Source organism: Sus scrofa, chromosome 3 (assembly GCF_000003025.6).
Source record: "Sus scrofa isolate TJ Tabasco breed Duroc chromosome 3, Sscrofa11.1, whole genome shotgun sequence".
NCBI lineage: Eukaryota > Metazoa > Chordata > Mammalia > Artiodactyla > Suidae > Sus > Sus scrofa.
In genome coordinates this window covers 7,738,110-7,766,079 of record NC_010445.4, presented here as the reverse complement: position 1 = coordinate 7,766,079, position 27,970 = coordinate 7,738,110, and the positions used below count along the sequence as shown (strand labels likewise).

General features: G+C 42.6%; 1 protein-coding gene across 1 annotated transcript; it reads left to right on the top strand.

The window, feature by feature from the left end:
* On the top strand, positions 259–27,921 carry LOC102164877 (vomeronasal type-2 receptor 116-like). The gene is given in 10 exon segments (XM_021087971.1): positions 259–438; positions 1,184–1,237; positions 1,358–1,450; positions 1,615–1,658; positions 1,969–2,018; positions 15,949–16,104; positions 19,347–19,349; positions 24,195–24,739; positions 24,742–25,090; positions 27,818–27,921. Coding segments are annotated over 10 exon segments (1,578 nt in total).

Genomic DNA, 27,970 nt, shown 5'->3' with positions numbered 1-27,970 from the left:
AGCAAGTTCTCTCCCTGTAATGTCTAACTATGGTTCACCAGTTAAAATTTTGCTTCCACACCTTTATGCTCTGGCTTATAGGGCTCAGTTACAAGGAAAGGGTTACCTTCCTCAGGCAGCACGATTTCACTCACTGAGAACTGAGACCTTGCCAGTCTGGGCTCCTCATATCTCTGACTCAACAAGCCAAGCAAGTTACTCTGCTAATTGCTGTGGTGGATCCTGTCTCACAAGGGGAAACTGAGTTGCTCCTGCACAATGGGGATGAGGACGAGCAGACCTGGAGTGCAGGAGAGCTTCAGGCTGCATGCTCTACTCAAATGCGCTGCGGTGAACGTCAATGAAGGATTAAAAAGGTGCCATTCAGACATGCCGGCCAATGGCCCAGATCCTCTAGGAATGACAGATAGGGTCCCTCCCCACCCTAATCATGGTCAAGTAACCATGACCAACTCCAGACCATGGGAATATGGAATAGACAGTGAGAGAAGGTAGATAGAAACACCAGCCAGGACCATGTGAGCAGCCAGATACAGAAACAAGCCAGATACAGTCATAGGCACATCTTATTTATATATGAGTACTTTGTGTATAAATATATTTACCAAATATTTCCAGTTTTTTCTGCTTAGTCCCCCCTTGTCTAACATAAGATATATGAACATGGTTAACTGCATAGCTGAGCATTGAAGTTAAACGCTATGACAGGAGAATCAGGATTGAAACAAGCTTCACCTTTTTTATGGGAAGTGGGTTGGTTTTTTTTTAATGTTCTTTTTGGAAGCATGTGACGTGTTTTTTGGTTGAACGTGGAATAATTGTATCAGGTTACTGGGAAGGAAACTTGATGTTGCCTTTTTTTTGGAGATTAAGTGCAGCTGATAGAGATGTTTGTGGGAGAAAGGTTAACACATGATAAAGCAGCCATAGCATTTACTTGAGAGCAAATGAGGTAGGTGCCCTGTGTATATGGGTGAGCCTTCAACTTGTGGGCCAGGAAAATAAAACTTGAATTGTAGCATTTACTCAGCCAGTCAGCCCTTTATCACATTCTCCCATGAACACGGATCAGAATGAGAGCTTGATCTGTGTGGGGGCACTAGACCTTAAAACAATGATCTAAATCGATCCCCAAACTTCCACCCTATCCTTCTTTCTGTTTTTCTCGAAAATATCTTTCTAGATGATCATGCATCCAGAGAACTTATATTTTAGAGTGAAGAGCTCACCAGTGAGAGTATGTTTAGAAGTATCATTTGACCAGTAAGAGAGCAGGCATGATCCCTACCTTGCTCCACATGTAAGCAGCCCAGGTCATCCTCTGGGCTGTCACCTCACACGGTCATTTCACACTCAGCTCCCCGTGGATGAAGAGCCCATATTCCCCACACTCCGTCTGTTCACTGCAGCCCAGGAAAGAATCCACACATTTCCCTTTACTCAGGCACCTGTATCCTTCCCTCAACACACACACTTCTCTCACTAGTCTCCATCTTTCTCTGGAAATGTCCATAGTGTACATTGATCCATCACCTGAGTCCCATCTCCCTTCCTCCCACAGGCAGCCGTCCTGTTCAAGTCCCATTCAAGGGAATTTTTGCTCTGTCTCCTCAGGCAGCTTTCATCAAGGAACAACCTGACATCACCCCTGACCTGAGGTAGAGGAGTAAGCTGACCATGTCAGAGGTTGCCTTCATCCCTAATAAAAGGCTCTGGAATGGCCCAAGCCCCAACAGTGCCTTACCTGGAACTTCCTCCACAGAGGCTTGTGGGGAGAAGAAGCACAGACGTGAAGAGAGAGGGCAGAACAGAGCCCCACTGCCTCACACCCTGGCTACTGAACGTCCAAACAGGGCTTTTCTGAGGGCTCATCAGACGTCCTTCCTCACCCTGGGAATCTCCGTTTACTGTGGAGAAGCAGAGGGTCCCACCCAGTCACCACTGTTTCCACTCGTTCTGTCCTGACAGCATCACCAGGAGAAACCGGGCATTGAATTCTGGGATGCTCTTGTATGCAGGTTCAGAGTTTGCACTCCCTCAGCATACCTCAGGACAGATTAACTCACTGAACTTCTTTAGCCTCTAACTGGAGGGCCTTTGAATCCTGCCTATGCCTCCTCTGCCTCTAATGACAGATCGCGGTGCTTCTCCGTCCACAATAGTGATGAGAGCTTGGGCCAGAACCCTTTACATTAATGCTCCCTGGTTAAGAATCTCCATTTAATCCCTGCTGAATCCTCATGAGTCCAGAATCAAAAGAAATCTGTTAGGGATTTTCTGCTCTATGTGGTCATTTAAGGAACATCTTCTGAACTTCACTCCTCCTTTCCCACTTAGTAAAATAAGAATTTGGTTCTGTCCCTGATGGTTTCCGAATAAGCACCTTCTCGACAGCACAAATGTTTCCTCAGGAAGAATAAAGGGGCTCAAATGAGGACAGACTGGGCCTGAGCTGTGCCAATCCTGAGGGAAGAGAGGAATCATCCATGAGAGATAAAACAGCCCCCAGCCCAGGGGACCCAGGTCAGCCAAGGCAGTTGAGGACACTAAATATATGGCATCAGGAATTCCCACCCAAAGGACACTTCCCGAATCTCTTCTGGAAACCATGCCTCGAGATGCCCATTAGACTTGCTGTGTGCATGAGTAAGTGTCCCCAAGGGCTTTGCTTGAAGTTTGAGTGTAGTCTCAGGGGAGTGAGAGATTTTGAGGAGTGTGGCTCAGAAGATCACATGGGGATATCTTCTCCAAGGGCCACTGAACTGTGGAGAGAAGCACTTCTGGAGGCCCTAGCTTGTTTTTCTTTTTTTCATTTATTCCTCACTTTAAAAAAGAATTAATTTCTTTATGAAGTGTAGTGATATACAATGTTATGTTTCAGGTATACAACAACGTGATTCAATGGCATATATATATATAGCATATTTTCCCCCCTTGATTCTTTTTTTTTTTGGTCATTTGTCTTTTTAGGGCCATACCTGTGGCATATGGGGGTTCCCAGTCTAGGGGTCCAATCAGAGCTGTAGTTTCCAGCCTTCACCGCAGCCACAGCAACACCAGATCCGAGTCAAGTCTGCACCCTACAACACAGCTTGCGGCAATGCCAGATCCTTAACCCACTGGCAAGGCCAGGGATTGAAACCACAACCTCATGGTCCCTACTCATATTCGCCTCCACTGTGCCACAATGGGAAGTGTTCTTATAAAATACTGAGAAGGGTTCCCTGTACTATGCAGTAGGTCCTTGTTGATTATCTATTTTATATATGGTAGGGTGCATATGTAAATCCCCAATTCTTAATTTATTCTTTTGCACCATCTTACCCCTTTGGCAACTATAACTCTGTTTTCTGCGTCTGTGTCTCTATTTCTATTTTGTGTATGTTTATTTGTATGATGTTTATTATGCTTCCACATATAAGTGATAGCATATGATATGTGTCTTTGGCATATTTCACTTAGTCTGATAATTTCTAGGTCCATTAATGTTCCTGCAAAGGGCATTATTTCATTCTTTTTATGGCTAAGTTTCCATTGTTGAAATACACCACATCTTCTTTATCTATTGATCTGCTGACCCACATTTGGGTCAGACATTTGCTTCCATGTCTTGGGATTTGTAAACAGTGCTGCAGTGAATGTTTGGGTACGTGTCTCTTTTGATTTTTAGGGTTTTCTCCAGATACGTGCCCAGGAGCGGGACTGCAGGACCATATGGTAGCTCTATTTTTCAGTTTTTTAGGGAACCTCCATACTGTTCTCCACAGAGGCTGAAGCAACTTACATTGCCACCAATAGTGTAGGAGGGTTCCTTTTCTCTGCCTCCTCTGTAGTATGTAGTATTTGTAGACTTTTTGATGATGTCTTTTCGGACCTGTGTGAAGTGATACCTTATTGTGGATTTAATTTGCCTTTCTCTCAAAATTAGGGATGTTGAGCACCTTTTCATATGCCTACGAGCCATTTGTATGTCTTTCTTTTCTTTGTTTGTTTTGTTTTGTTTTTTAGGATTGCATCTGCAACATATGCATGTTCCCAAGTTAGGGGTTGAGTCAGAGCTGAAGCTGCCAGCATATACCACAGCCACAGCACCGTGGGATCCAGGCTGTGTCTGCAGCCTATGCCACAGCTCAAGGCAATGCCAGATCCTTAAGCCACTGAGTGAGGCCAGGGATGGAACCCACATCCTCGTGGATACTCGTGGGGTTCCTAACCCACTGAACCGTAATGGGAACTCCTGTATACTTCTTGAGAGAAATTACAGATTTATTTATTTAGCTCTTCTGACCATTTTTTGGTTGGATTGTTGGGTATTTTAATATTGAGCTGTATGAGCTGTTTGTATATTCTGGAGATTAATCTTCTGTCGTTTGCATCATTTGCAAATGTTTTCTCCCATTTTGCAGGTTACCTTGTTGTTTCCCTTATGGTTTCCTTTCCTGTGCAAAAGCTTTGAAGTTTTACTAGGTCCCAGTTTGCTTTGTTTTTGCTTTTCTTCCCTTTGCTGTAGGAGGTGGATCACGAAGGATATTGCTGCAGTTTATGTCAAAGAGTGTTCTGCCGATGTTTCCTCTAGGAGTTTTATAGCATCTGGTTTTACATTTAGGTCTTTCATCCACTTTGAGTTTATTTGTGTGTCTGGTGGTAGTGAAAGTTCTAATTTCATTCTTTTACGTGTAGCTGAGTCCAGTTTTCCCAACACCATTTCTTGTTCTTCAGTATTGCTCTTTTCCAGTTATTTTCTGTTTGTTCTTAGACCTGTCTGTTTGAACGGCCTTGGCAAGTTCCATAATTCACAGTACAAGATTTGAACTGGATTTATTTTTTAAAAATGATGTTTATTTTTATTTATTTGTATAATGATTTTTATTTTTTTATTATAGTTGGTCTACAGTGTTTGGTCAATTTTCCACCATACAGCAAAGTGACCCAGTCTCCCTCTCTCTCTCTCACACACCTACACACACACACACACACACACACACACATATACATTCTTTTTCTGATATTATGCTCGATCTTGCTCCATCACAAGTGACTAGATATAGTTCCCAGTGCTATACAGGAGCGTATCATTGCTTATCCATTCCAAAGGCTATAGTTTGCATCTATTAACCCCAGATTCCCAGTCCATCCAACTCCCTCCACCTCCCCCTTGGCAACCATAAGCCTGTTCTCCAAGTCCATGAGTTCCTCTTCCGTGGAAAGGTTCCTTTGTGCCATATGTTAGATTCCAGATATGAGTGATAGCGTATGGTGTTTGTCTTTCTCTTTCTGACTTACTTCACTTAGTATGAGAATCTCTAGTTCCACCTTTGTTGCTGCAAATGGCATTATTTTTTTCCTTTCTTGTGGTTGAGTAGTATTCCATTGTGTATATATACCACATCTCTTAATCCATTCATCTGTCTATGGATATTTAGGTTGTTTCCATGTCTTGGCTATTGCAAATAGTGCAGCAATGATCATGTGGGCACATGTGTCTTTTTTAAGGAAAGTTTTGTCTGGATATTTGCCCAAGAGTGGTCTTGCTGCGTCATATGGTATTTCTATAGTTTTCTGATGCACCTCTATGCTGTTTTCCATAGTGGTTGTACCAATTTACATTCCCACCGAAAGTGTCCCCCACCTTTTCTCCACACCATCTCCAGCATTAGTTTATGTGGATTTATTAATGATGGCCATTCTGATTGGTGTGAGATGGTAACTCATAGTGGTTTTGATGTGTATTTCTCTAATAATCAGTGATGTTGAGCATTTTTTAAATGTGCTTGTTGGCCATCTGTATACAGTCTCTGGAGAAATGTCTATTCTGGTCTTTTGCTTTCTTTCAATTGGGCTTATTTGATTTTTTGCTGTTGAATTGTAAACGTTGTTTGTGTGTTTTAGAGATTAGGTCCTTGTCAGTTGCATCATTTGAAACTATTTTCTTCCATTCCATAAGTTGTCTTTTTTTAAATGTAGTTTCCTTTGCTGTGCAAACTGCTCAGTTTGATCACATCCAATTGGTTTATTTTTTATTTTATTTCTGTTGCCTTTGACGACTGACCTAAGAAAACATTTGTAAGATTGATGTCAGAGAATGTTTTGCTTGTGTTCTCTTCCAGGAGTTTGATGGAATCTTGTCTTAGGTTTAAGTCTTTAAGCCATTTCGAGTTTACTTTTCTGCATGGCGTGAGGGTGTGTTCTAGTTTCATTGATTTACGTGCAGCTGTCCAGTTTTGCCGACACCACTTGCTGAAAAGCCTGTCTTTTTCCCATTTTATATTCTTGCCTCCTTTGCTGAAGATTAAATGACTGTAGGTGTCTGGGTTTGTTTCTGGGTTCTCCACTCTGTTCCTTTGGTCTGCGTGTCTGTTTTCGCACCAGCACCACACTGTCTTGATGACTGTGGCTTTGTCATATTGCCTGAAGTCTGGGAGAGTTATGGCTCCTGCTTGGTTTTTGTTCCTCAGCATTTCTTTGGCAATTCTGGGTCTTTTGTTGTTCCATATAAGTTTGGATTGTTTGTTATAGTTCTGAGGAAAATGTCAAGGGTCATTTGGTAGGGATTGCATTGAATCTGTAGATTGCTTTGGGTAGTATGCCATGTTTACAATATCAACTTTTCCAACCCAGGAGCATGGACTATCTTTCCATGTCTTTGAATCCTCTTGATTTTCCTTGATTAATGTTTTATTGTTCTTTCACCTCCTTGGTCAAGTTTATTCCTAGGTAATTCATTTCAATAGGTATTGTATTTTTGTATTCCTTTCCTAATCTTTCATTACTAGTATACAGAAATGCAGCTGACTTCTGAATATTAATCTTGTAGCTTGCTACTTTGCTGAATTTGTTGATCAGTTCAAGGAGTTTTTGCAGGGAGTCCTTAGGGTTTTCTCCATGGAGTATCATGTCATCCGCATACAGTGACAATTTTCCCTCTTTTCTTCCAACTTGAATACCATTTGTTTCTGCTGTTTGTCTGATGGCTGTGGCTAGGACTTCCAATACTATGTTGAATAGAAGTGGTAAGAGTGGGCATCCTTGTCTTGTTCCAGATGTTAGTAGGAAGGCGTTCAGCTTTTCTCCATTGAATAGTGTATTTTCTGTGAGTCTGTCATAAATGGCTTTTATTATATTAAGGTATGTTCCTTCTAGACCCACTTTGGTAAAATTTCTATCATGAATGGATGTTGAACTTTGTCAAATGCTTTTTTTCTGCATCTCTTGAGATGATCATGTGGTTTTTGACCTTTCTTTCGTTAATGTGGTATATGCCATTGATTGATTTCTGTATGTTGCACCATGCATGTGAACCTGGGATGAATCCCACTTGGTCGTGGTGCATGATATTTTTGATATGTTGTTGGTTTCAGTTGGAGAAAATTTTGTTGAGAATTTATAGAGTCTATATTCAATTTCAAGAGTCTATATTCATCAAAGATATGGGCCTATGCTTTTGTTTTTTGAATCTCTATTTTATTGCTTTCCTCTCTGATCTTTATGATTTCTGTCCTTTTGCTGACTTTAGGTTTTGTTCATTCTTTTACTACTTGCTTTAGGTGGTAGGTTAAGTTGTTGATTTGAGATTTGTCTTCTTTTTTGAGGAAGGCCTGTATTGCTATGAACTTCCCTCTGAGCACTGCTTGTTTGACATCCCATAGATTTTGACTCTTCATGATCATTGTCCTGTCTTCATGATCATTTGTCTTGAGGAATTTTTAAATTTCATTTTTGATTTCCTCACTGACCCATTGGTTTTTTAGTAGCATGTTGTTTAGTCTCCATGAATTCGGTTTTTTCTCATTTCTCTTTCTGTGGCTGATTTCTAGTTTTATGCCATTGTGGTCAGAGAAGACACTTGCAATAGTTTCCAAATAATTTCTTAAATTTGTTGAGGTTCGTTTTGTGCCCCAGTATGTGGTCAGTCCTTGAGAATGTTCCATGTGCACGTGAAAAGAGTGCATATTCTGACTTTTTTGGATGTACGATCCTGAAAATGCCAAGTCTAAGTTTTCTGTTGTCATTTAGGATCTCTCTTGCCTTACTGATTTTCTTCCTGGAGGATCTGTCCCTTGCTGTGAGTGGGGTGTTAAAGTCTCCTAGTAGTACTGTATTCCTGTCAATTTCTCCTTTTATGTCTGTTAGTATTTGCTGTGTGTATCTGGGTGCTCCTGCATCAGGGGCTTGTTTGTTAATGATTGTACTATCCTCTTCTTGAATGCATCCTTTTATCATTAAATTATGTCCTTCTTTGTCTTTTTGGATAGCCTTCCCTTTACAGTCTATTTTGTAGGATTTTGGATTGTGATGATCATGGTACGACTATAAATGTGATAAATTCATTGAGTAATAAAAACATCTATTTTGTCTGTATGGCAACTCCTGCTTTTTTTTTTTGTATTCCATTGGCATGAAATATCTTTTCCCATCCCCTCACTTTCTTTGTTTCTTTCTTTTTTTTGTCTTTTTGCCATTTCTTGGGCCGCTCCTGTGGCACATGGAGGTTCCCACGCTAGGGGTCTAATCAGAGCTGTAGCTGCTGGCCTGCAGCAGAGCCACAGCAACACGGGATCCGAGCCATGTCTGCAACCTACACCACAGCTCACGGCAATGCCGGATCGTTAACCCACTGAGCAAGGGCAGGGATCGATTCCGCAACCGCATGGTTCTTAGTCAGATTCGTTAACCACTGGGTCATGACGGGAACTCTGTCCCCTCACTTTCAATCTATATCTGTCCTTTGACCTAAGGTGAGTCTCTTGTAGACAGCATATTGTAGGCTCTTGCTTTTTCATGCAGTCTGCCACTCTGTGTCTTTTGATTGGAGCATTCAGTCCATTGACATTTAAGTCATTGTTGATAAATATGCATTTATTGCCATGTTAAACCTTGTTTTCCAGTTGCTTCTATGTGTCTTCTTTGTTCCTTTCTTTTTGTAGTTGGATGATTTCCATTTATTTTATTCTTGTGTACTTTTCAGTGTTTGTGAATGTAATGTTTGGTTTTGATTTGTGGTTACCCTGTTTTGTAAGCATGTCAACCCCTTCCTATAACTGCTTGCTGTAGCCTGATAGTCATATTGGCTCAAAAACATTCTTAAATAGAAGCGTCTAGATTTTCTTACATTCTATCCCCATGTTCCATGATTTTGAAGTCCTTTTTAACATCTTCATGTTTTTCTGTTCCTTGTGGGGTTTTTTTTGAGTTTCTTAACTTTTTTTTATTACTAAATGATACAAAGTATAAACATTGCCTAGATCCAAACAAGTTACAGAAGAACACCTACAAATGCACTATGGACTACATGTGACAATTCTATCTAGCTTCTCTTTTAGTGATTTTAGTGTCCAAAATGATCAACGCCAGCATTTTTTCTTTTTTTTTAATTTTAATTTTTTTTTCCCGCTGTACAGCACGGGGACCAAGTTACTCTTACATGTATACATTTTTTCCCACCATTTTTTCTGTTGCAATATAAGTATCTAGACATAGTTGTCGATGCTACTCAGCAGGATCTTCTTGTAAATCCATTCCAAGTTGTATCTGATAATCCCAAGCTCCCGATCCCTCCCACTCCCTCCCTCTCCCCCCAGGAAGCCACAAGTCTATTCTCCAAGTCCATGATTTTCTTGTCTGTGGAAAGGTTCATTTGTGCTGGATATTAGATTCCAGTTATAAGTGATATCCTATGGTATTCATCTTTGTCTTTCTGACTCACTTCACTCAGTATGAGAGTCCCTAGTTCCATCCATGTTGCTGCAAATGGCATTATTTGGTTCTTTTTTATGGCCGAGTAGTTTTCCATTGTGTAAATATATACCACATCTTCCTTAGTATTGTTGTACTCTTTGGGCTTTTGTTTGTTGGAGAAATTATTTATTCCTCCTTCTATTTCAAATGATATTCTTGCTGGATAGAGTATTCTAGGATGCAATTTTTTTTCTTTTAGAACTTTGCATATATCTTGCCCCTCTCTTCTGGCCTGTAGTGTTTCTGTAGAGAAATCAGCTGATGGCCGTATGGAGGTTCCCTTATAATGAATGCTTTGTGTTGCTCTTGCTGCCTTAGAATCCTCTCTTTCACTTTTGCCATTTTTGTTATAATAGGTCTTGGTGTGGGTCTGTTTGGGTTCAACTTGTTTGGGACCTTCTGTCCTATTGTAGATTGGTGTCTGTTTTCGTTAGATTTGCAATGTTTTCAGCCATAACTTCTTCAAATATATTTTTGATCCCCTTTTTGTTCCTTCTCCTTCTGGAATCCCTATTATGCATAGATTGGCCCACTTTATATTATCCCATAGATCTCTTATATTGCTCTCATGTTTTTTTCATTTGGTTTTCTGTCTGCTGTCCTGATGGGGTGATTTCCATTATTCTACCTTCCAAGTCACTAATTAGCTCCTCTGCATTATTCAATCTGCCCTTCAGTGCCTTTAGCTCTCAGTTTGTGTCTCTGCCAAGGAATTTTCTAGTTTATCTTGGCTTCTCCTTGTATTTTCTAGTCCCTTTCTAAAGTAATCTGCATCACTGCCTATATCCGTTCTTAATTCCTTCATATTCACCCTGAATTCCTTCAGTATTTTCACCATCTCCCGTTTGAACTCAGAGTCTATTAGACTGCAGGGGTGTGTTTCATTGTTTACTGCTTCAGGTGAATTTGGCTGTTCTTTTAACTGGGAATGGTTTTGAGCTTCTTCATTTTGCTTGTTTTTTTTTTTTTTTTCTTTTTCTGTGAGGTTAGGGAAACCAAGCTGTAGTCTTGGAGGGCTATTTCTATGCAAGAGTGCCCCTCTGTATTTTATAGGGGGTTACTCTTTATTTTTGGCTTTGCAGTTGGGATATTTGCTGTCTGTTTCTTCAGTGTGAAGAGGCTGTTATCCCCAGGGTGCTGAATGTGTGTGCACGGAGAATGAGGGAAAGCGTAGGGCTAGTAGTGAGTGCCTGGTTGCTGGGCTCTTGACAGTAGCAAGGACCTGCAGGAAGGTGGCACAGGCTACTCCTAGCTGCAGGGCTCTGGGAAGCGGTAATGAGGCTCAGGCCAATTGAGATGGTGCCCAGAACATTTGACAGTGGTGGTTGCAAGGTGTGTGGGTTTCCAGAGGAGTGAGAGCAACAACTGGTGGCATTCGGTTGCAATGCCCTCCTCTGTGGTGCCCTCTGAGGGGACGAGGGCTGTAAGTGGTGCCTGCTGATGGACCTCTAGTGGTGGTGGGCCATGTCCACCTCTGGAGTCAGTGATAACTGTGGTGGTTTGCCCCCACCAGCTATAGACCACACAAGAAGCACCCTGTCCTGCAGAGCCCACACAGGAGGTGCTACACAGGCTGCTCCTGGTGGCAGGTCCCTGGGAAGGGACAGTGATGAAGCATGTGTGGGTGCTGCCTGGACCATTTGGCAGTGGAATCTGCAGGTTGGGCGTATTCCCAGGGTAGTGAGAGCAACAACAGGTGGTGCTTTGTTTCAGTGCTTTTTTTGCCAACCTCTGAGGTGACTGGGGCTGCACGTGGAGCCTGTTCACAGACCCCTAGTGGTGGCAGGCCATGCCTCCCTCTGGTTTCTGAGATGACAGCTATGGTGTTTTGTCCCCGCTGCCTGTAGACTACACAAAAGGCACCATGTTGTACTTAGGTCCCTGCTCTTAGCCCATACCAGAGGTGCCCAGCCACCAGTAGCCTGCACAGATAGTGTCTGGTATTCTATGGTCAAAGAAAGTAGCCTTTCACACCTGTAGCCCGTGAAGCCTATGGTTTTTATCCTTCAGTTTGTTAACGTGGTGTATCACACTGATGGATTTGTGGATATTGAAGAACCCTTGCATCCCTGGGATAAATCCCACTTGATCATGATGTACAATCCTTTTAATGTATTGTTGGATGCGGTTTGCTAGTATTTTGTTGAGGATTTTTGCATCGATGTTCATCAGTGAAATTGGGCTGGGGTAGGCTTGTATTGCTATAAATGTTCCTCTTAGAATGGCTTTTGCTGCATCTCATAGGTTTGGGAGTGCCGTATCTTTAAATGGGGAGTCAGGATTCTGAGGAGAGTTTTGCTTTGTGAATCTGTGGGGGCATTTCATGCAGTTGCAGTTGTCTCAGAATTTTCATCCTTTGTCAGGTTGAATGACACTCAGCTGACTTCAGCCATGTCCACAGGAAAAGTTGTATGGTCTTTGGTGTTCCTGTCATGGCTAAGTGGTTTAATGAACCTGACCAGTATCAGGTTCAATCCCTGGCCTTGCTCAGTGGATTAAGAATCCAGTGTTGCTGTGAGGTGTGCTATAGGTCACAGACATGACTCGGATCCTGTGCAGCTGTGGCAAAGTCTGGCAGCTACAGCTCTGATTCAACCCCTAGCCTGGGCACTTCCATATGCAGTGGATGTGGCCCTAAAAAGGCAAAAGACAGAAAAAAGGTGAGTGATCCTTCTTGCCTGTGACCATAAAGTACAGGGAAGATAAGGGGATTTTGGAGGCCTTGGAGGGTGCAGTCAGGATGCTGTGGGCCCTGAGTATGAGAGGGCTGCAGAGCCCCACGGTCCCCTCTATCCTGGCATTTGGGGAGCTTGAAATGAGGACTGCCTTAGATGAGCACCAACACTGACATGAAATCTCTACCCATCTCTGTGTGGACTTGGCCATTGGACACAATGAAAGGACCCTTTGTGTCAGAAAGGATGGTCCTTTGTGGTAGTTTTCTAACTTGACATGTCTATGACTTCATATTTCCAGGGCTCAAAATAAAAATTGATCACTTGTGTATGGAATAATGATAATTTGTGGAAATAAACTCTTAAAATCACACTTCAAAAAAAAAAAAAAAAAAGGAGAGGAGGTAGTCCTAGGAGATGCTCTCTAGGGGCTCTGATGAAATCACAGGGACTAGGGCTGGAGTAGGTGACATAAACATGTATTTTTTCAGGTGTTTGTCTCTTGAGCCAGGCCTCAGATGTGCAGCCTCCGGACAGAGGAGGTCCCCAGGCCCTACAGCTGATGGGAGGGGATGCTGTGTCTCTGATCACAACAGGGGCCTAGACAGTGTCCCCTATGACCTTGAGACGTGTATGTAGTCTTGGTGCCCTTGTGTTCACCCTGGCCTTACATATGGGCCAAGACACCCCTGCCAATGCATTTCCTCAGAACAGTGGGGGGTTTAACCTTGGCTTCTGTTTCCCAGGGTTCTTCCCCCAAGCTCTGCCTGTTCCCTAACCACAGACTAAGAAGGAGGGTTGTCCATTGCAGGACGTTTCCGCGATGATCTCTCTGATGTGGTGCTTTCTGATCCTGCACTTTCTTTCCACTGTCTGTGTGCAGCTCACACGATCCCTGCTGCTTATCCAAAATGAAGCCCAGTGTTTGCAGGGAGGGAGATGTGATCATTGGTGGCTTTTCCTCACTTTATTCACTTTTTCAAGATCCAGAATATTTTTGGAATGTTTCAACACCTTCCTGGCAGAGATGGGTATCTTTTCCAGTGAAGTGTTTTTCCTTTCCTTCTCTTTCCTCTTTCAAGTTTCCATAGTTTCATTTTCTGTGATTGTGAGGAAGGATCTCTCTTGAAGCTTCAGGTAGTGAAACAAATGTGCTCTGAGTTCACGTTCCCCCTTCTGCCTGTGTCCACTGTTCATCCTCCTCTCACTTATTCTCCTTCCATGGACTGATTTTCCTTTCAAGGTGGAGGCAGAAATCCATCGTTCTTCCTTCAGCCCTTCTTCCCTTCTGGCCCCTCACACCTCCCTTGGTACCTCATATTAGAACTCTCCCCATGCCTCTTCTCTTGCTTCTTGGCCAGGACACAGGTGAGAATGGGGATCCCAGTCACCCTCTGCCCTCCCGCATCCTGCCCTGGCGGTTCTAGCAGTGTGGATGTGTGGCATCCTCAGAACTGCAGCCGCTGTCCAGAGGGCAGTGCTAAGAGGCTACAGAAAATGTTCTCCTGCAGAGTCCGACATCTGTTAATGCTGAGGATGCTCACGGACAGTATCCCTGTGGAGGAGGTCTCTGTCATACATGCAGATACCTCATTTTGTCTAACTATCACCTTCCTTGGTGAAATATCCACACTTGTTACTATTGCATTAGGCATGGTCCCTAGCCTCTTTGCCTAGGTGCCAGCTCAGAGTGAGGAAGCCGTAGCCTGAGAGGGCTTTTGTCCTATTAGGTTCTCTTTCACTAGTGTTTTCAGAGGCATTAGAAATCGGTGCTTCCTTATTTTTTCCCACATTTAATTAAGTAATTAATTTATTTATCTTTTATTTTCTCTTATGCCTTCTTTTTATTGTTATTTCCCCAACACAATTTTTTCCCCACTGTACAGTATGGGGAGCCAGTTACACCTGCAAGTATACATATTTTTTCTCCCACTGTCATGCTCCATTGGAAGTATCTAGATATAGTTCTCAGTGCTACACAGCAGGATCTCATTGTTAATCCATTCCAAAAGCAATAGTTTGAATCCATTAACCCCAAGTTCCTGATCCCTACCACTCCCTCTGCTTCCCCCCGGGCAGCCACAAATCCATTCTCCAAGTCCATGATTTTCTTTTCTGTGGAGATGTTCATTTGTGCTATATATTAGATTCCAATTATAAGTGATATCATATGGTATTTGTCTTTTTCTGACGGATTTCCCTCAGTATGAGAGTCTCTGGTTCCCTCCATGTTGCTGCAAATGGCATTATGTTATTGCTTTTTATGCCTGTGTATATATACCACATCTTCCTAATCTGATCATCTATCAGTGGACATTTGGGTTGTTTCCATGTCTTGGCTATTGTAAATAGTGCTGCAAAGATCATGCAGGTGCATGTGTCTTTTTTAAGGAAAGTTTTGTCTGGATAGATGCCCAAGAGTGGGACTTCTGGGTCATATGGTAGTTCTATGTATAGATTTCTACGGTACCTGCATACTGTTCTCCATAGTGGCTGTACCAGCTTGCATTACCACCAAAAGTGCAGGAGGGTGAGTAAAGTGGACTTCAAAGAGATTACTAAGGACAGCTAGGTGGGGCTGAATGTGACTCTGTGGTCAAGATTTTCTGAATTTTGTCCCTAGATTTTTTTTGGTTCTCATGTTCTCAGGTACCTCCTCAATGAATGTCTGACAACAAAGTGCCCAGCCTGAGTTTAATACTATACTACCTGATTTAAATATCATATCTCATTAATTTATTTATGTATATATACACACACAGAAAATTGTTACATAATATTTAAATATGTGTATCATATATATATATACATGCTGTAATTGTAGTTTAAGTTACTTTCGTAGGTATTACCTCGTTTGATTTTTAATGAAGTAACTGCTTTTAAATTTAAAGTTGAAGAAGAATGAAAATCTTGGTGAAGTCCTGCAGCTAACAGATCACCTGTATCCCCTTGAGAATTCTGTCTTCCACTCTATTACATCCCTTCCAGCTCCACCCTCTTCTGAAGAGCATCCAGTTTAACAACAGTGCTGGGGATTGGGTATTTTTGGATCAGCTTAGAATCCCTGGGAAAGAATATGATATTCTCAACTTTTGGAACTGTCCTGATGGACTTGGCTTCAGGTGAAAGTAGGACAATTTTCCCCCCAGGCTCCAGGTGGTCCAGATGTTTCCATACATGAAGAGTTGATGGAGCAGGCCATTGGGTTTATTGATGATACATAGCTCTTTAGAACATCCTGGCCATGAGCCCTTGGTGATCTCTGCGTGCTCAATAGAAGTAGCACAGACTCCCACTTCCAACCCGATTAATGGTCTCAGCTCCCTCCACCTTGAATAGTTGTCCTCTCCTAGTACCTGACACATGGGGGGAAAATACATCTAATCAAGACTTTACCTCTAACATTCGGTAGAGTTAGCTTCATGCAGGAGAGAAAAGCATCCAGGCCAGGAAATAGATGGGCTGCTTTTTTTAAAACTCACACTTGTTGGTTGTCCCTGGAACATTCTGGGGACCCAGGACTAGATCACATGTGCAGGTTTTAACAAGACTTTCCTCGGATTTCTTGAGACTCCTCACTGTGTGTGCAGCAGGAGCTGTGGCCCTGGATGGAGGCAAGCTCCCCAGTGGGGAAAGGCTGCCTGCTGCTTTGACTGCATGTGCTCCCCAGAGAAGGAGGTGTCCAATGCCACGGGTACTGATCTGGGGACTCTCCTCCTCACCCACTCCACTCTATGCCTATTTGTCCCTGCAAATGGGAAGGACCTAGAATAGGACAGTATTATCCAAGGTCTTCTTTCATTTACTCAGTAATTTCACTCTTCAAGCTAGTAATCCTCCTTAGGAAAGAATGTTTCTTTCTTAGTTTTATTCTTACTCATCTTTGGGACCCTTAGCATGACCTTCTCAAGACCATATTTTCAAAAGACTGCCCCAAATAGACCTATGTTTGTTGTGACTGTACAAGGTAATATGTGTTAGTGTTAGTAGCTTGGTTTTCTTGTGTTTCTCTCAAGCACACCCCAGTCACACTAAACATTGTATCTTATGCAGCTTCCTTTCTCCAGGGCCTGGCACCACTCATAACTCAAGGAAGTGTCCAGAAATCAATTGTGTGGTTTCACAAGTGGGAAAACATTGTGTATTCCTGCTGGGGGCCAGCATATACAATAGCCTGAGGACACATTCTGGTTTCCTGGTTGCTCACCCCTCCCTGAGATCTGCTAGGTCAGAGGCAGGACGGGAGGTAGATGGGGGAGTGACCATGAGGAACGGGGGCCTAATACAGAGATGTGGGGAGTAGTTGACATGACTTTGGGGTTCAGAAAATTTTCCACAAAGGATGCAAGTTTATTACTGAGTTGTCAAAGACATAAGCATGTTATTAGCTGAATGAAGGGAGGAAGATTTCCTTGGAGAAAATAATTAAAATGGTATGTTTCTACCACCTTTTGAGGACTTGAAAAAAATCTAATGTGGCTGAAAAAAAAGCAAATTGGAAGGCAAAAGCGTGGCTCTTTTGTCTCATCTCATTGTTGAGAATTTAGCCAAATGAATAACTGCCTTTGTATGCAACAATGTATGCCTGCAACAGATATATATTGTCAGTTAGGTGCACAGCCCATGTCCAAGGATGTAATGTGATCTGCAATTAGCATTGATTGGGAGAGTGAGTTATAGATGCATACCTGCATACCTGCTTTTTTCCATTAAAAAAATCTGTGTCAGCAGATGTTATCAACATGACCATTTTACCGTGAGAATATTTTTAATAGGTAAACCATGACTCCCCAAAATATGGAATAAACATGTATCAAAGATTTTTATGGGACAAATACATTAGCATTTATATAATTTGTTCCAAGGCTTGTGGCAAAATGGGTTTATATTGTTCATCAATAAAGGCTTTTTTTTGCTATTAGGGTCCCCCCTGCAGCATATGGAGTGCCCCATGCTAGGGGTCGAATTGGAGCTGCAGCTGCCAACCTACACTACATCCACAGCAACACAGGATCCAAGCCACACCTGCCACCTACACTTCAGCTCATAGCGACACAGGATCATTAACCCACTGAGCAAGACCAGGGATAAAACCTGCATCCTCATGGATACTAGTCAGGTTTGCTAGAACTGAGCCACAACAGAAACGCCAGTAAAAGCACTTTTGACAATAGGACATGAAGAGAACCATGTTAGAACACAATTGATAGGTCAGATAGAAAATGCCTATGAGCTACGATAAAACCATAAACTTTGGGATTATCTTTCTACTGGTTCATCAGATCTATAGATCAAACTGCAACTTCACAGTGTTTGAGCTCTAATGAAATGGTAAATCCCAAAGTCAAACAGAAACCTTTTGCTGGAGAAATACCTAAGCCTTGCGTTGGCTTGGTAAATGATGCTGGGGTATGCCACCAAAAGCACTTGTCATCCTCTTGCCTTGTTTCCAGGTATTGAATAATTTCTTAACAAATTAATAAGATCAGACCCCTAGGAAGTGGAAGAGCCCAAATTTGAGTACTTCTTACTCCAAATCTTATTCTCTTGCAAATAAACCGCACTGTACTTGAACATCCCCAGCCTAATGAGATCAGCAGAATGTAAAGAAAAGGGAAATAAAGTGTAAAATGAGATTACAGACATAAAAAATAGGGCATGTTGGGGAGCTATGGAGTCAATAAGCCTTACACAGGCAAGGAATGCTACTCAGGGGAGATGAGTCAAGGCCAGTGTAGAGACAGGTGTTTACAATTAATCGTGTGGGAAAGGGAGGGAGTGACGTCCCAGGAAGAAGAGAACGTGTGTGTGAGGTTCACAGGTGTGAGGACACAGGGGCATGTTGAGCTGAAGGGAGGTCTCCCTTAAGGTCTTTGTAGTCATGAAGGACCTCAAAGGGCTGCTCACCAAAAGGCCATGCGGTCCAGACAGGACCTGAGAATTCCGTGAAGCCTTCAGGAACCAGGTAATCTTCACTCACTGTGACCCATCCCATAATTTGTCCTAAAGAGGAAAGCTTATGAATTGTATTGTTTGCTTTTGTTTCGTATAATTGAATATAAAAATCTTGCCAGTATTTGGACTATTTTGGACTCCATTCTCCAACTCTAAATTGAATGTTCCTTCAAATTTGTTGGTTTGAAAATATTTTAAAAGCCCTAATTGACTGCGATATGGTCTTTCTTTAATGAACATGATTAACTTATTCCAAAGGTTATTCCGATTTTATTAATAGTATTTTGTAAATGAGATTGGTGTATGGTTTCCCTTTTCATGATATAGTTCTGAAATTAAATCTTGATAAAATCCTCTGGAGAAAGTGTATCACAATACAGAAATGTCTCTGAATCCTGATATCCTACGGGAATGAGAGCTTTTCAAGAGAAAAGGTTGAGATGAACATGAAAACTAGCAAAAGGTTGCATGAGAGAATGAGCATAGGCTTTCAAATCAGACTACAGTGAGTGAGTGGGGCCCGGACTTCACTAAGGGAGGTGAGGGGCAGGACATATACCTTCACAGAGGCGCCTGGGGTCAGGCAGGGGCAGGTCTGGTGCCTGAAAGAGAATCCAGCTTCAATTTCACCCCTTTGGGTGACCTATTTGCCTTGGCCTCATTCAGCCCCTCGGTCCTGAATCTACATCCCAGCCCTGCTCGAACCACCTCCATGATCTCAGGTGCCTTACATCAGCCTTTGAAGCCTCAATTATTTTCTCTGTCTGGTTTTGGAATGAGGGTGATGGTGGCCTCATAGAATGTCTTTGGGAGTATTCCTTCTTCTTCAACCTTTTGAAAGAGTTTAAGGAGGATGGGCACCAATTCCTCTTTATATGTTTGATAGAATTCCCCTGTGAAGCCATCTGGTCCTGGACTTTTATTTGTAGGGAGTGATTTTATGACCTCTTCAATTTCATTTCTAGTGATCGGTCTGTTCAGTTGGTCTGTTTCTACTTGATTCAGTTTTGGCAGGCTGTAAGATTCTAGAAAATTGTCCATTTCTTCCAGATTGTCAAACTTGTTGCCATACAGTTGTTCATAGTATTCTCTTATGGTTTTTTGTATTTCTGCTGTATCCGTTGTGATTTCTCCTTTTTCATTTATAATTTTGGTTATTTGGGTTCTTTCTCTCCTCTTTTTAGTGAGTCTGTCCAGGGGTTTGTCAATTGTGTTCACCTTTTCAAAGAACCAGCTCTTGGTTTTATTAATTTTCTCTATTGTTTTTTGAGTCTCTATTTTATTGATTTCTTCTTTGATCTTTATAATTTCCTTCCTTCTGCTGACTTTAGGACTTTTCTGTTCTTCTTTTTCTAGTTCGTTTAGGTGGAGGGTTAAGTTGTCAATTTGGGATCTTTCTTCTTTTTTGAGAAAGGCCTGGATTGCTATAAATTTCCCTCTGAGCACTGCTTTCACAGCATCCCATAGATTTTGAGAGGTTGTGTCTTCATTATCATTTGTCTCAAGGTAGTTTTTAATTTCCTTCTTGATTTCCTCATTGACCCATTGGTTTTTTAGTAGCATGTTGTTTAGTCTCCATGTAGTAGGTTTTTTCTCATTTCTTTTCCCATGGTTGATTTCTAATTTCATGGCATTGTGGTCAGAGAAGATACTTGAGATAATGTCTACGCTCCTAAATTTATTGAGATTCGCTTTATGTCCCAATATGTGGTCGATTCTTGAGAATGTTCCATGAGCATTTGAGAAGAATGTGTATTCTGCTTTTTTTGGATGTAGTGTCCTGAAGATATCAATGAAGTCTAACTTTTCTATTGTTTCCTTTAGGATCTCTGTTGCTTTATTGGTTTTCTGTCTAGAGGATCTGTCCATTGATGTGAGGGGGGTATTTAGGTCTCCTACTATGATTGTATTCTCATCAATATCTCCCTTTATGTCTGTTAATATTTGTTGTATGTATCTGGGTGCTCCTATGTTTGGGGCATATATGTTGATGATAGAAACATCCTCTCCTTGGATGGATCCCTTAATCATTAAATAGTGTCCTTCTTTGTCTTTCTTTATGTTTTTTGTTTTAAAGTCTATTTTGTCTGATATGAGCGTTGCGACTCCTGCTTTTCTGTCATGTCTATTGGGGTGAAATATTTTTCCCCACCCTTTCACTTTCAATCTATATGTATCTTTTGTCCTAAGGTGAGTTTCTTGTAGGCAGCATATTGAAGGTTTTTGCCTTTTTATCCACTCAGCCACTCTGTGTCTTTTGATTGGGGCATTCAGTCCATTGACATTTAAGGTGATAATTGATAGATGATTATTTATTGCCATTTGATCCTCGTGTTCCAGTTGATTCTATGGTTCTCCATTCTTCCTTTCTTTTTTTTTTTTTTTTGTTGGATGGTCTCCTGTTATTATCTGCTTGAGTGTATTTTTTTTCATTTTTTGCAAATGCAATATTTGGTTTTGGCTTGTGGTTGCCCTGTTTTTTAAGTATGCTAACCCCTTCCCATAATTGTGTGTTTTAGCCTGATGGTCCTGTAAGTTCAAACACTTCATTACTATATTAAAATTAAGAAGAGAGACATACATATAAACAAAAAGGGTTATTTACCTCCTAACATCCCTTGCCCACATTTTATGGATTTGATGACTCTTTTATTTTTTTCTTTTTAATTTTATTTTGTTTGAAGCATGTTCATGATTAAATCTGTATGCTGGCTTATTTGAGTGACTGCTCTCTGATTGCGGTTTCCTCAGTCCTAGTTCTTCCTCTTCTTCTTCTTCTTTTTTTTTTCTTTTCTTTTTTCTTCCCTTTCCTTCCTTTCATTTTGGTTTAGAGAAGCCCTTTCCATATTTCCTTTAACCTGGGTTTTGTGTTGCTGTATTCTTTAAGTTTTTGTTTGTTGGGAAAAATTTTTATTTCCCCTTCTATTTTAAATGATATTCTTGCTGGATAAAGTATTCTAGGTTGCATATTTTTTCCTTTTAGCACTTGAAATATCTCTTGCCTTTCCCTCCTGGCCTGTAGTGTTTCTGTAGAGAAATCAGCTGATATTCTTATGGGGGTTCCCCGGTAGGTAACATTCTGGTTTTCTCTTGCTGCCTTTAGGATCCTCTCTTTATCACTAACTTTTGCCATTTTTATTATGATGTGTCTTGGTGTGGGTCTGTTTGGGTTCAGTTTGTTTGGGTCTCTCTGTGCTTCTTGTATCTTGAATCCAGTATCCTTTAGATTGGGAAGTTTCCAGCGATGATTTCTTCAAATATATTTTCCATTCCCTTATCTTTTTCTACACCTTCTGGAATTCCTATTATGCGTAGATTGGCCCGCTTTATATTATCCCATAGGTCTCTTATATTGCTTTCCAGTTTTTGATTTGGGTTTTCTGTCTGTTGACCGGATTGAGTGATTTCCATTATTCTATCTTCCATATCACTGATTCGTTCTTCTGCATTATTCATTCTGGTTTTTACTGCCCCTAGTTCAGTTTGCATCTCTGCAAATGAATGTTCTAGTTTTTCTTGGCTCCTCCTTATATTTTCTAGTTCCTTTCTGAGGGTATCTGCATTACTGTTCATATCGTCTCTTAATTCCTTCAGTATTCTCACTATTTCTCTTTTGAACTCCAGGTCTGTCAGACTGCAGAGATCTGTTTCATTGTTGACTGTTTTAGGTGAGTTCTCCTGTTGGTTTGACTGGGGGTGGTTTCTCAGCTTCTTCATCTTGCTTGTTGTTTTCTTTCTCCTGAGGGAGTTGTACTCTCCGTGATCGGGCAGTGTTTGCCTTGTCACTGCCGTGGAATATTTCCTGAGGGCTGGCGTTGTTGGTCAATCTTTTTTGAGGCAGTGTGGCTTTTCTGGAGTGTTGATGGGGCTAACAGTGTTTCTTTGAAGCAAAGGAGGACTTCCTGAGGGCAGACAGGACTGGGAGGTCCACACCGCGATGGTAGCAGATTTCACTTGGTCATGCAGAGCTTGCGCTGGTGTTTTTAGGCTGTGGGGTTCTTGCAGGGGGTTGGCGGTGTTGGGCAGCTGCTCCTCAGGAGTGCATCACCCACTGGGGGCTGGAGCAGCTATCTGGGTCACTGAGAACCTAAGAGGCTCTTCCCTAGGGCAGCCCAACTCAGAAGGATAGCCTGAGAATGTAGGCGGATCTTTTCACAGTCTGGCCGAGCTTGTTGCAGCTTTTCTGGGCTGCAGGGGCTCTTCCAGGGTGCTGGTGGTGCTGAGCAGTTATTTCACAGGAGTGGGGCACCCCCTGGGGGCTTGGGTGGGTAGTAGGGCCATTGGAGACCCAAGAGGCTCCTCCCCAGGGCAGCCCGACTCAGAAAAACCGTCTGAGATCTTTTCCCGACTTGGCCAGGCTTGTTGCAGCTTTTCTGGGCTGCAGGGGGTCCTGCCTGGAGCTGGCAGTCCTATGCAGCTGGTCCACTAGAGCATCCCCTGGGGGCTTGGGCAGGTAGCAGGGCCGTTGGAAACCCAAGAGGCTTCTCCCCGGGGCAACCTGACTCAGAAAAACCGTCCGAGAATTAGGTCGATCTATTCACAGCCTGGCTAAGCTTGTTCTAGCTTTTCTGGGCTGCAGGCCTTTTCTCGGGGGCTGGTGGTGTTTGGTGCTGCTCTGCAGAAGTGTAGCCCCTCCAAAGGGCAAGCAGGCTTGTGCAGGGAAAGCCCCTGTGGTGGTAGGCTTCAGGCAATTGTTGAGGCCAGCCCTCCTGGATGGCAGGCAGCCCCAGGTCCGGTGAGAGCGTAGGGGGTGGCGGGGGTGGGGGGAGGGGATGCACTGGGAAGCACAGCTTTCAGCTAGCTAGCAGGCCTGTAAGCTTGCTGTGGCGTGGGGGGTATTCTATGGGGACCCACCCCTTCTTCTCTCTCCTCCCCAGCACGGGCGCAGACCAGGCTCTTCTCCCAGGTTCCCTCTGATGTGGCTTTCCACTTCCCCGCTCCTAGAGTATTGTTCCCTTCCTCTGTGACAGCTTTGTTTTCTAGTCTCCCAGGCAGTCTCTGCCCTGTCAAATGGTTTCTAGACCTCCCAAGCAGTTTCCGCTCTGCCCCGCCCCCCCAGCCCGGGGACTAACCTCTGGAGCCGAGGTCTCAGTGCCCAGCCCCCACCCAGGCGTCCCCCGGCCCTTTCCCGGGGACTAACCTCTGGAGCCGAGGATTCGGTGCCCAGCCCTCACCCAGGCGTCTCAATTTTTGGTGACTGTGCCCGTGTTCAGATGGTCCGTTGGGTTCTTGATCGGTTTTTCCGTACTCCAACTTACTGCTACACTCTTCTCTGCATCTGGAGATTCCTCCGGTTCGTTTGATCTTTGGCCGGTAGGTGACTTTCCAGGGTGCGGGATCCCTTTCTCCTCTGCAGTTCCCTTTCGGGAGCCCCCATCCCGCTTGGATTCACCTTCTCTCACTCTCCTCTTTTCTCCCGTTATGCCCAATAATGTCACGAACTCTTGCCGTTATTGGAGTTTAGGTTCCTCTGCCAGCGATTGGTTGCTGTTCTGTGCGAGTCATTTATTCTGTAGATGTGCTTTTTTTGTTGTGTTTGTGGGAGAGGGCGAGCGTGTCCCCCTACTCCTCTGCCATCTTGTCCTCTCTCCCACAATTTCAAAGAAAAAAAAAACTTGTTCTCTGGCAGATGAACATCAGTAAAAGATGTTAGGGCTCCTTGGTCTTTGATAGACCAAGCGAACCTGGACATCGTGACCTTGGAATTTTTCTCTCTGTGCTGTTCCTTTTTTTGCTGTTGAATTAGAGTCATCTGGGTAAATATGAATATGTGAAGAGTTCATGAGAATCATTGAACCCACGGTAATGGCACGTTGCTTCTCTTGCCAGATATGAAGCAATGTGTGAGGTGTGCAGAGGATCAGTACCCTAATAGTGACCATGACCATTGCCTCTCAAAGGTGGTGACCTTCCTGGCCTGTGGAGATCCTCTGGGGATGGTCCTGGCCTGCACAGCCCTTGGTCTGCCTGTGCTCACAGCTGGGGCTCTTGGGGTCTTTGTGAAGCACAGGGACACCCCCAGAGTCAAAGCTAATAACCGGGCTCTCAGCTACATCCTGCTCATCTCCCTCATCCTGTGCTGCCTCTGCTCCTTCCTCTTCCTTGGCCGTCCCAACACTGCCACCTGCCTCCTCCAGCAAATGCCCTTTGGGGTCATCTTTACTGTGGCCTTTTCCACCACTTTGGCTAAAACCATCACTGTGGTCCTAGCTTTCAAGGTCACAACCCCAGGGAGAATGATGCAGCAGTGGTTGCTCTCAGGGGCCCCCAGTGCCCTCATTGCCATCTGCTCCCTGATTCAAGGGACTTTCTGTGCAGTCTGGTTGGGGACCTCTCCCCCTTTCATGGACATAGATGCACATTCGGAGCCTGCCCCCACCCCTCCCCGACTGTCATATGCAACAAGGGCTCTGCCATGATGTTGTATCTTTCCTTAGGATACTGGGTTTTCTTGGCTCTATTGAGCTTTTCCTTGGCTTTCCTGACCAGGAGCCTGCATGACACTTTCAAAGAAGCCAGGTGGCTGACATCCAGCATGCTGGTGTTCTGTAGTGTCTGGATCGCATTCCTCCCTTTGTACAATTGCTCCAAAGGGAAGGTCACGGTGGTGGTGGAGGTCTTTTGCATCTTGGCTTCCAGTGCTGGGTTACTGGGGTCCATCTTTGTTCCCAGGTGCTGCCATATTCTCCTCAAGTCAGAGAGAAATACCCTGACTAAACTAAGGGGTAAAAACCAACTCTGGGGGAAAATAAATATTCTAGGAGGTGCATGTGTGTGTTACCTAAGACAATTAGAAAGCCTGAAAATTAAAGAAAACCCTGAAGAGTTGTCTCCCCACAGCTTGCCATGGGTACCTGTCTGTTCTGGCATCATTTTCCCCCTTGATTTGGAATGCCCTGGTCATGTTCATTACATCCCTGGATATAAATCTCTGTTCTGCACTAACTCTTCTTTCACTGATTCTTTCCTTGAATGAATACCCTTTTCTTTTCACTTCCTAGATTTCATAGCATGTCCTGACAGCTGATAACAGCTATATTTTGGTGTTGCTGTTTTGCAGTTAGTTTGTTTACTCATAATAATTTCCTCTTAAATTTTTGAAAGGTCTTGGCAAGTTCCATAATACCCAGTATAGCATTTGGGTTGGAATTGTTTTGATTTCGTAGATGAATTTGAAGAAGGACTGACTTCTTTGTGGTAAAGTTTCCCACTCAGGGAATGTAAAATGGTACAGCCACTATGGAGAACAGTTTGGAGATACCTTAGAAATCTATACATAGACCTTCCATATGACCCTGCAATCCCACTCTTGGGCATCTATCCGGACAAAGCTCTACTTAAAAGAGACACATGCACCCGCATGTTCATTGCAGCACTATTCACAATAGCCAGGACATGGAAACAATCCAAATGTCCATCGACAGAGGATTGGATTCGGAAGATGTGGTATATATACACGATGGAATACTACTCAGCCATAAAAAAGGATGACATCATGCCATTTGCAGCAACATGGATGGAACTAGAGAATCTCATACTGAGTGAAATGAGCCAGAAAGACAAAGACAAATACCATATGATATCACTTATAACTGGAATCTAATATCCAGCACAAATGAACATCTCCTCAGAAAAGAAAATCATGGACTTGGAGAAGAGACTTGTGGTTGCCTGATGGGAGGGGGAGGGAGAGGGAGGGATCGGGAGCTTGGGCTTATCAGACACAACGTAGAATAGATTTACAAGGAGATCCCGCTGAATAGCATTGAGAACTATGTCTAGATACTCAGGTTGCAACAGAAGAAATGGTGGGGGAAAAACTGTAATTGTAATGTATACATGTAAGGATAACCAGACCCCCTTGCTGTACAGTGGGAAAATAAAATTTAAAAAAAAAAATAAAAAAAAAATAAAAAAAAAATAAAAAAAAGTTTCCCTCTCAGGAATGCATGTTAACTCTCCATTTATCCTAGCCTTTTCATTTTATTTATTAATGCTTTATTATACTTATTATATTAATGAGTCATCTCTAGTTATTTTGGTTGTTAAGTAATGTATAATTTGTTCTTTTTTGAGCTTACTAGTGGACTCCTATTAATTGTTAAGTTGATTCGAAAGATCCTAGGATTCTTAGGATTCTAAGATGTGGATAATAATACAAGGTTTTTTCTACTCTAGATACTTATTTCATTCCAATTACATTGATGAGAGCCTTTGACACTCTGCTTAATAGTAGTCATAACTGTGAGCTTTGTGTTCTTGGATTGGTGGAAATACTCCTTATTTTTTTTCCACTAAGGTATATATTTGTGGTTTTTGATCACATCTTCTTTTTAATGGAAATAAGTACCTCATTAATGACGTGGGTGCCCTTTCTTCAATGCACATTGTTTTTACATAATTATTTAAGTTGTGATAAAATATACATAAAATTCCCATCTTAACCATTTTAAAGTGTACAGAGCAGTAGTAAGTATATTCGCAAGATAGTGCAAACAAATCCCAGAACCCTTTTCATCATCTCAAAATAAAACTGTAAACATGAAACACCTCCCCATCCCCTGCCTCCATCATTCTACTTTCTTTCTCTAGGAATTCCTCGAGGTACCTCATAGAAGTAGAATCATAAACTCTCTGTCTTTTGATGAATAGTTTATTTCACTTGGAATAATGTCCGTCAGGTTCATCCACATGTCACAGGTGTCAGAATTTTCTTCCCTTTTCAGGCTGAATGATATTCCTTTGTACATATATGAACCACCTTTTGTTTATCCATTAATTCATCAATGGGCACTTGAGTTGCTTCCACTTTTAGGCTCTTGTGAATTATGCTGCTATGAACAAACCTGTACAAATATGTCTTTGAAGTCCTGCTTTCAATTCTTTTGGGCACATACCCAGAAGTGGAATTTCTGGATCACAGGATAATTCTCTTTTTAAGTTTTTGAGGAACCACCAAAGTGTCTGCTCTGATGGCCGCACCATTTTACATTCCCACCAACAGTGCAGAAGCTTTGCAGTTTCTCCACATCCCTACCCACACTTGCTCCTCTCGGCTTTTTTGAGAAAATTCATCTCGATAAGCATGTGGTGGCATCTAATTGTGTTAACAGCGGTTCGTTTTGATTAAGGAGTGAGATTTAGTTTTCTTGTTTTAATAGATAGAAATGACACACAACATTGTATCATTCCAAGTATAGAACATGATTTGCTATGTGTGTATAATCCACCATGATTACCATGATAAGTTTATTTAATTCACCTCATATATTTACAATATTTTTCTTACTGTAAGAACTTCTGAAATCTATTCTCTTAGCAACTTTTGAATATACAGTTCTCTATTATTAACTATGGTTGCCATGCCGTACATTAAATGCTTCAAACTCATTGACCTTGCAGCTGGAGGTTTTTGCCTTGTGATCACTGTCACCCATTGCCCTCACCCCCAGGGCCAACTCTGGCAGTCACTGATCTGTTCTCTGTATGTAAAAGTCAAGAGTGCTCTTGTAGTGCAGCAGCTTTGGAATCCAGCCTTGTCACTGTGGTGGCTTAGTTCACTGCTGGGGCAAGGGTTCTACCCTCGCTTGGGAACTTACACATGC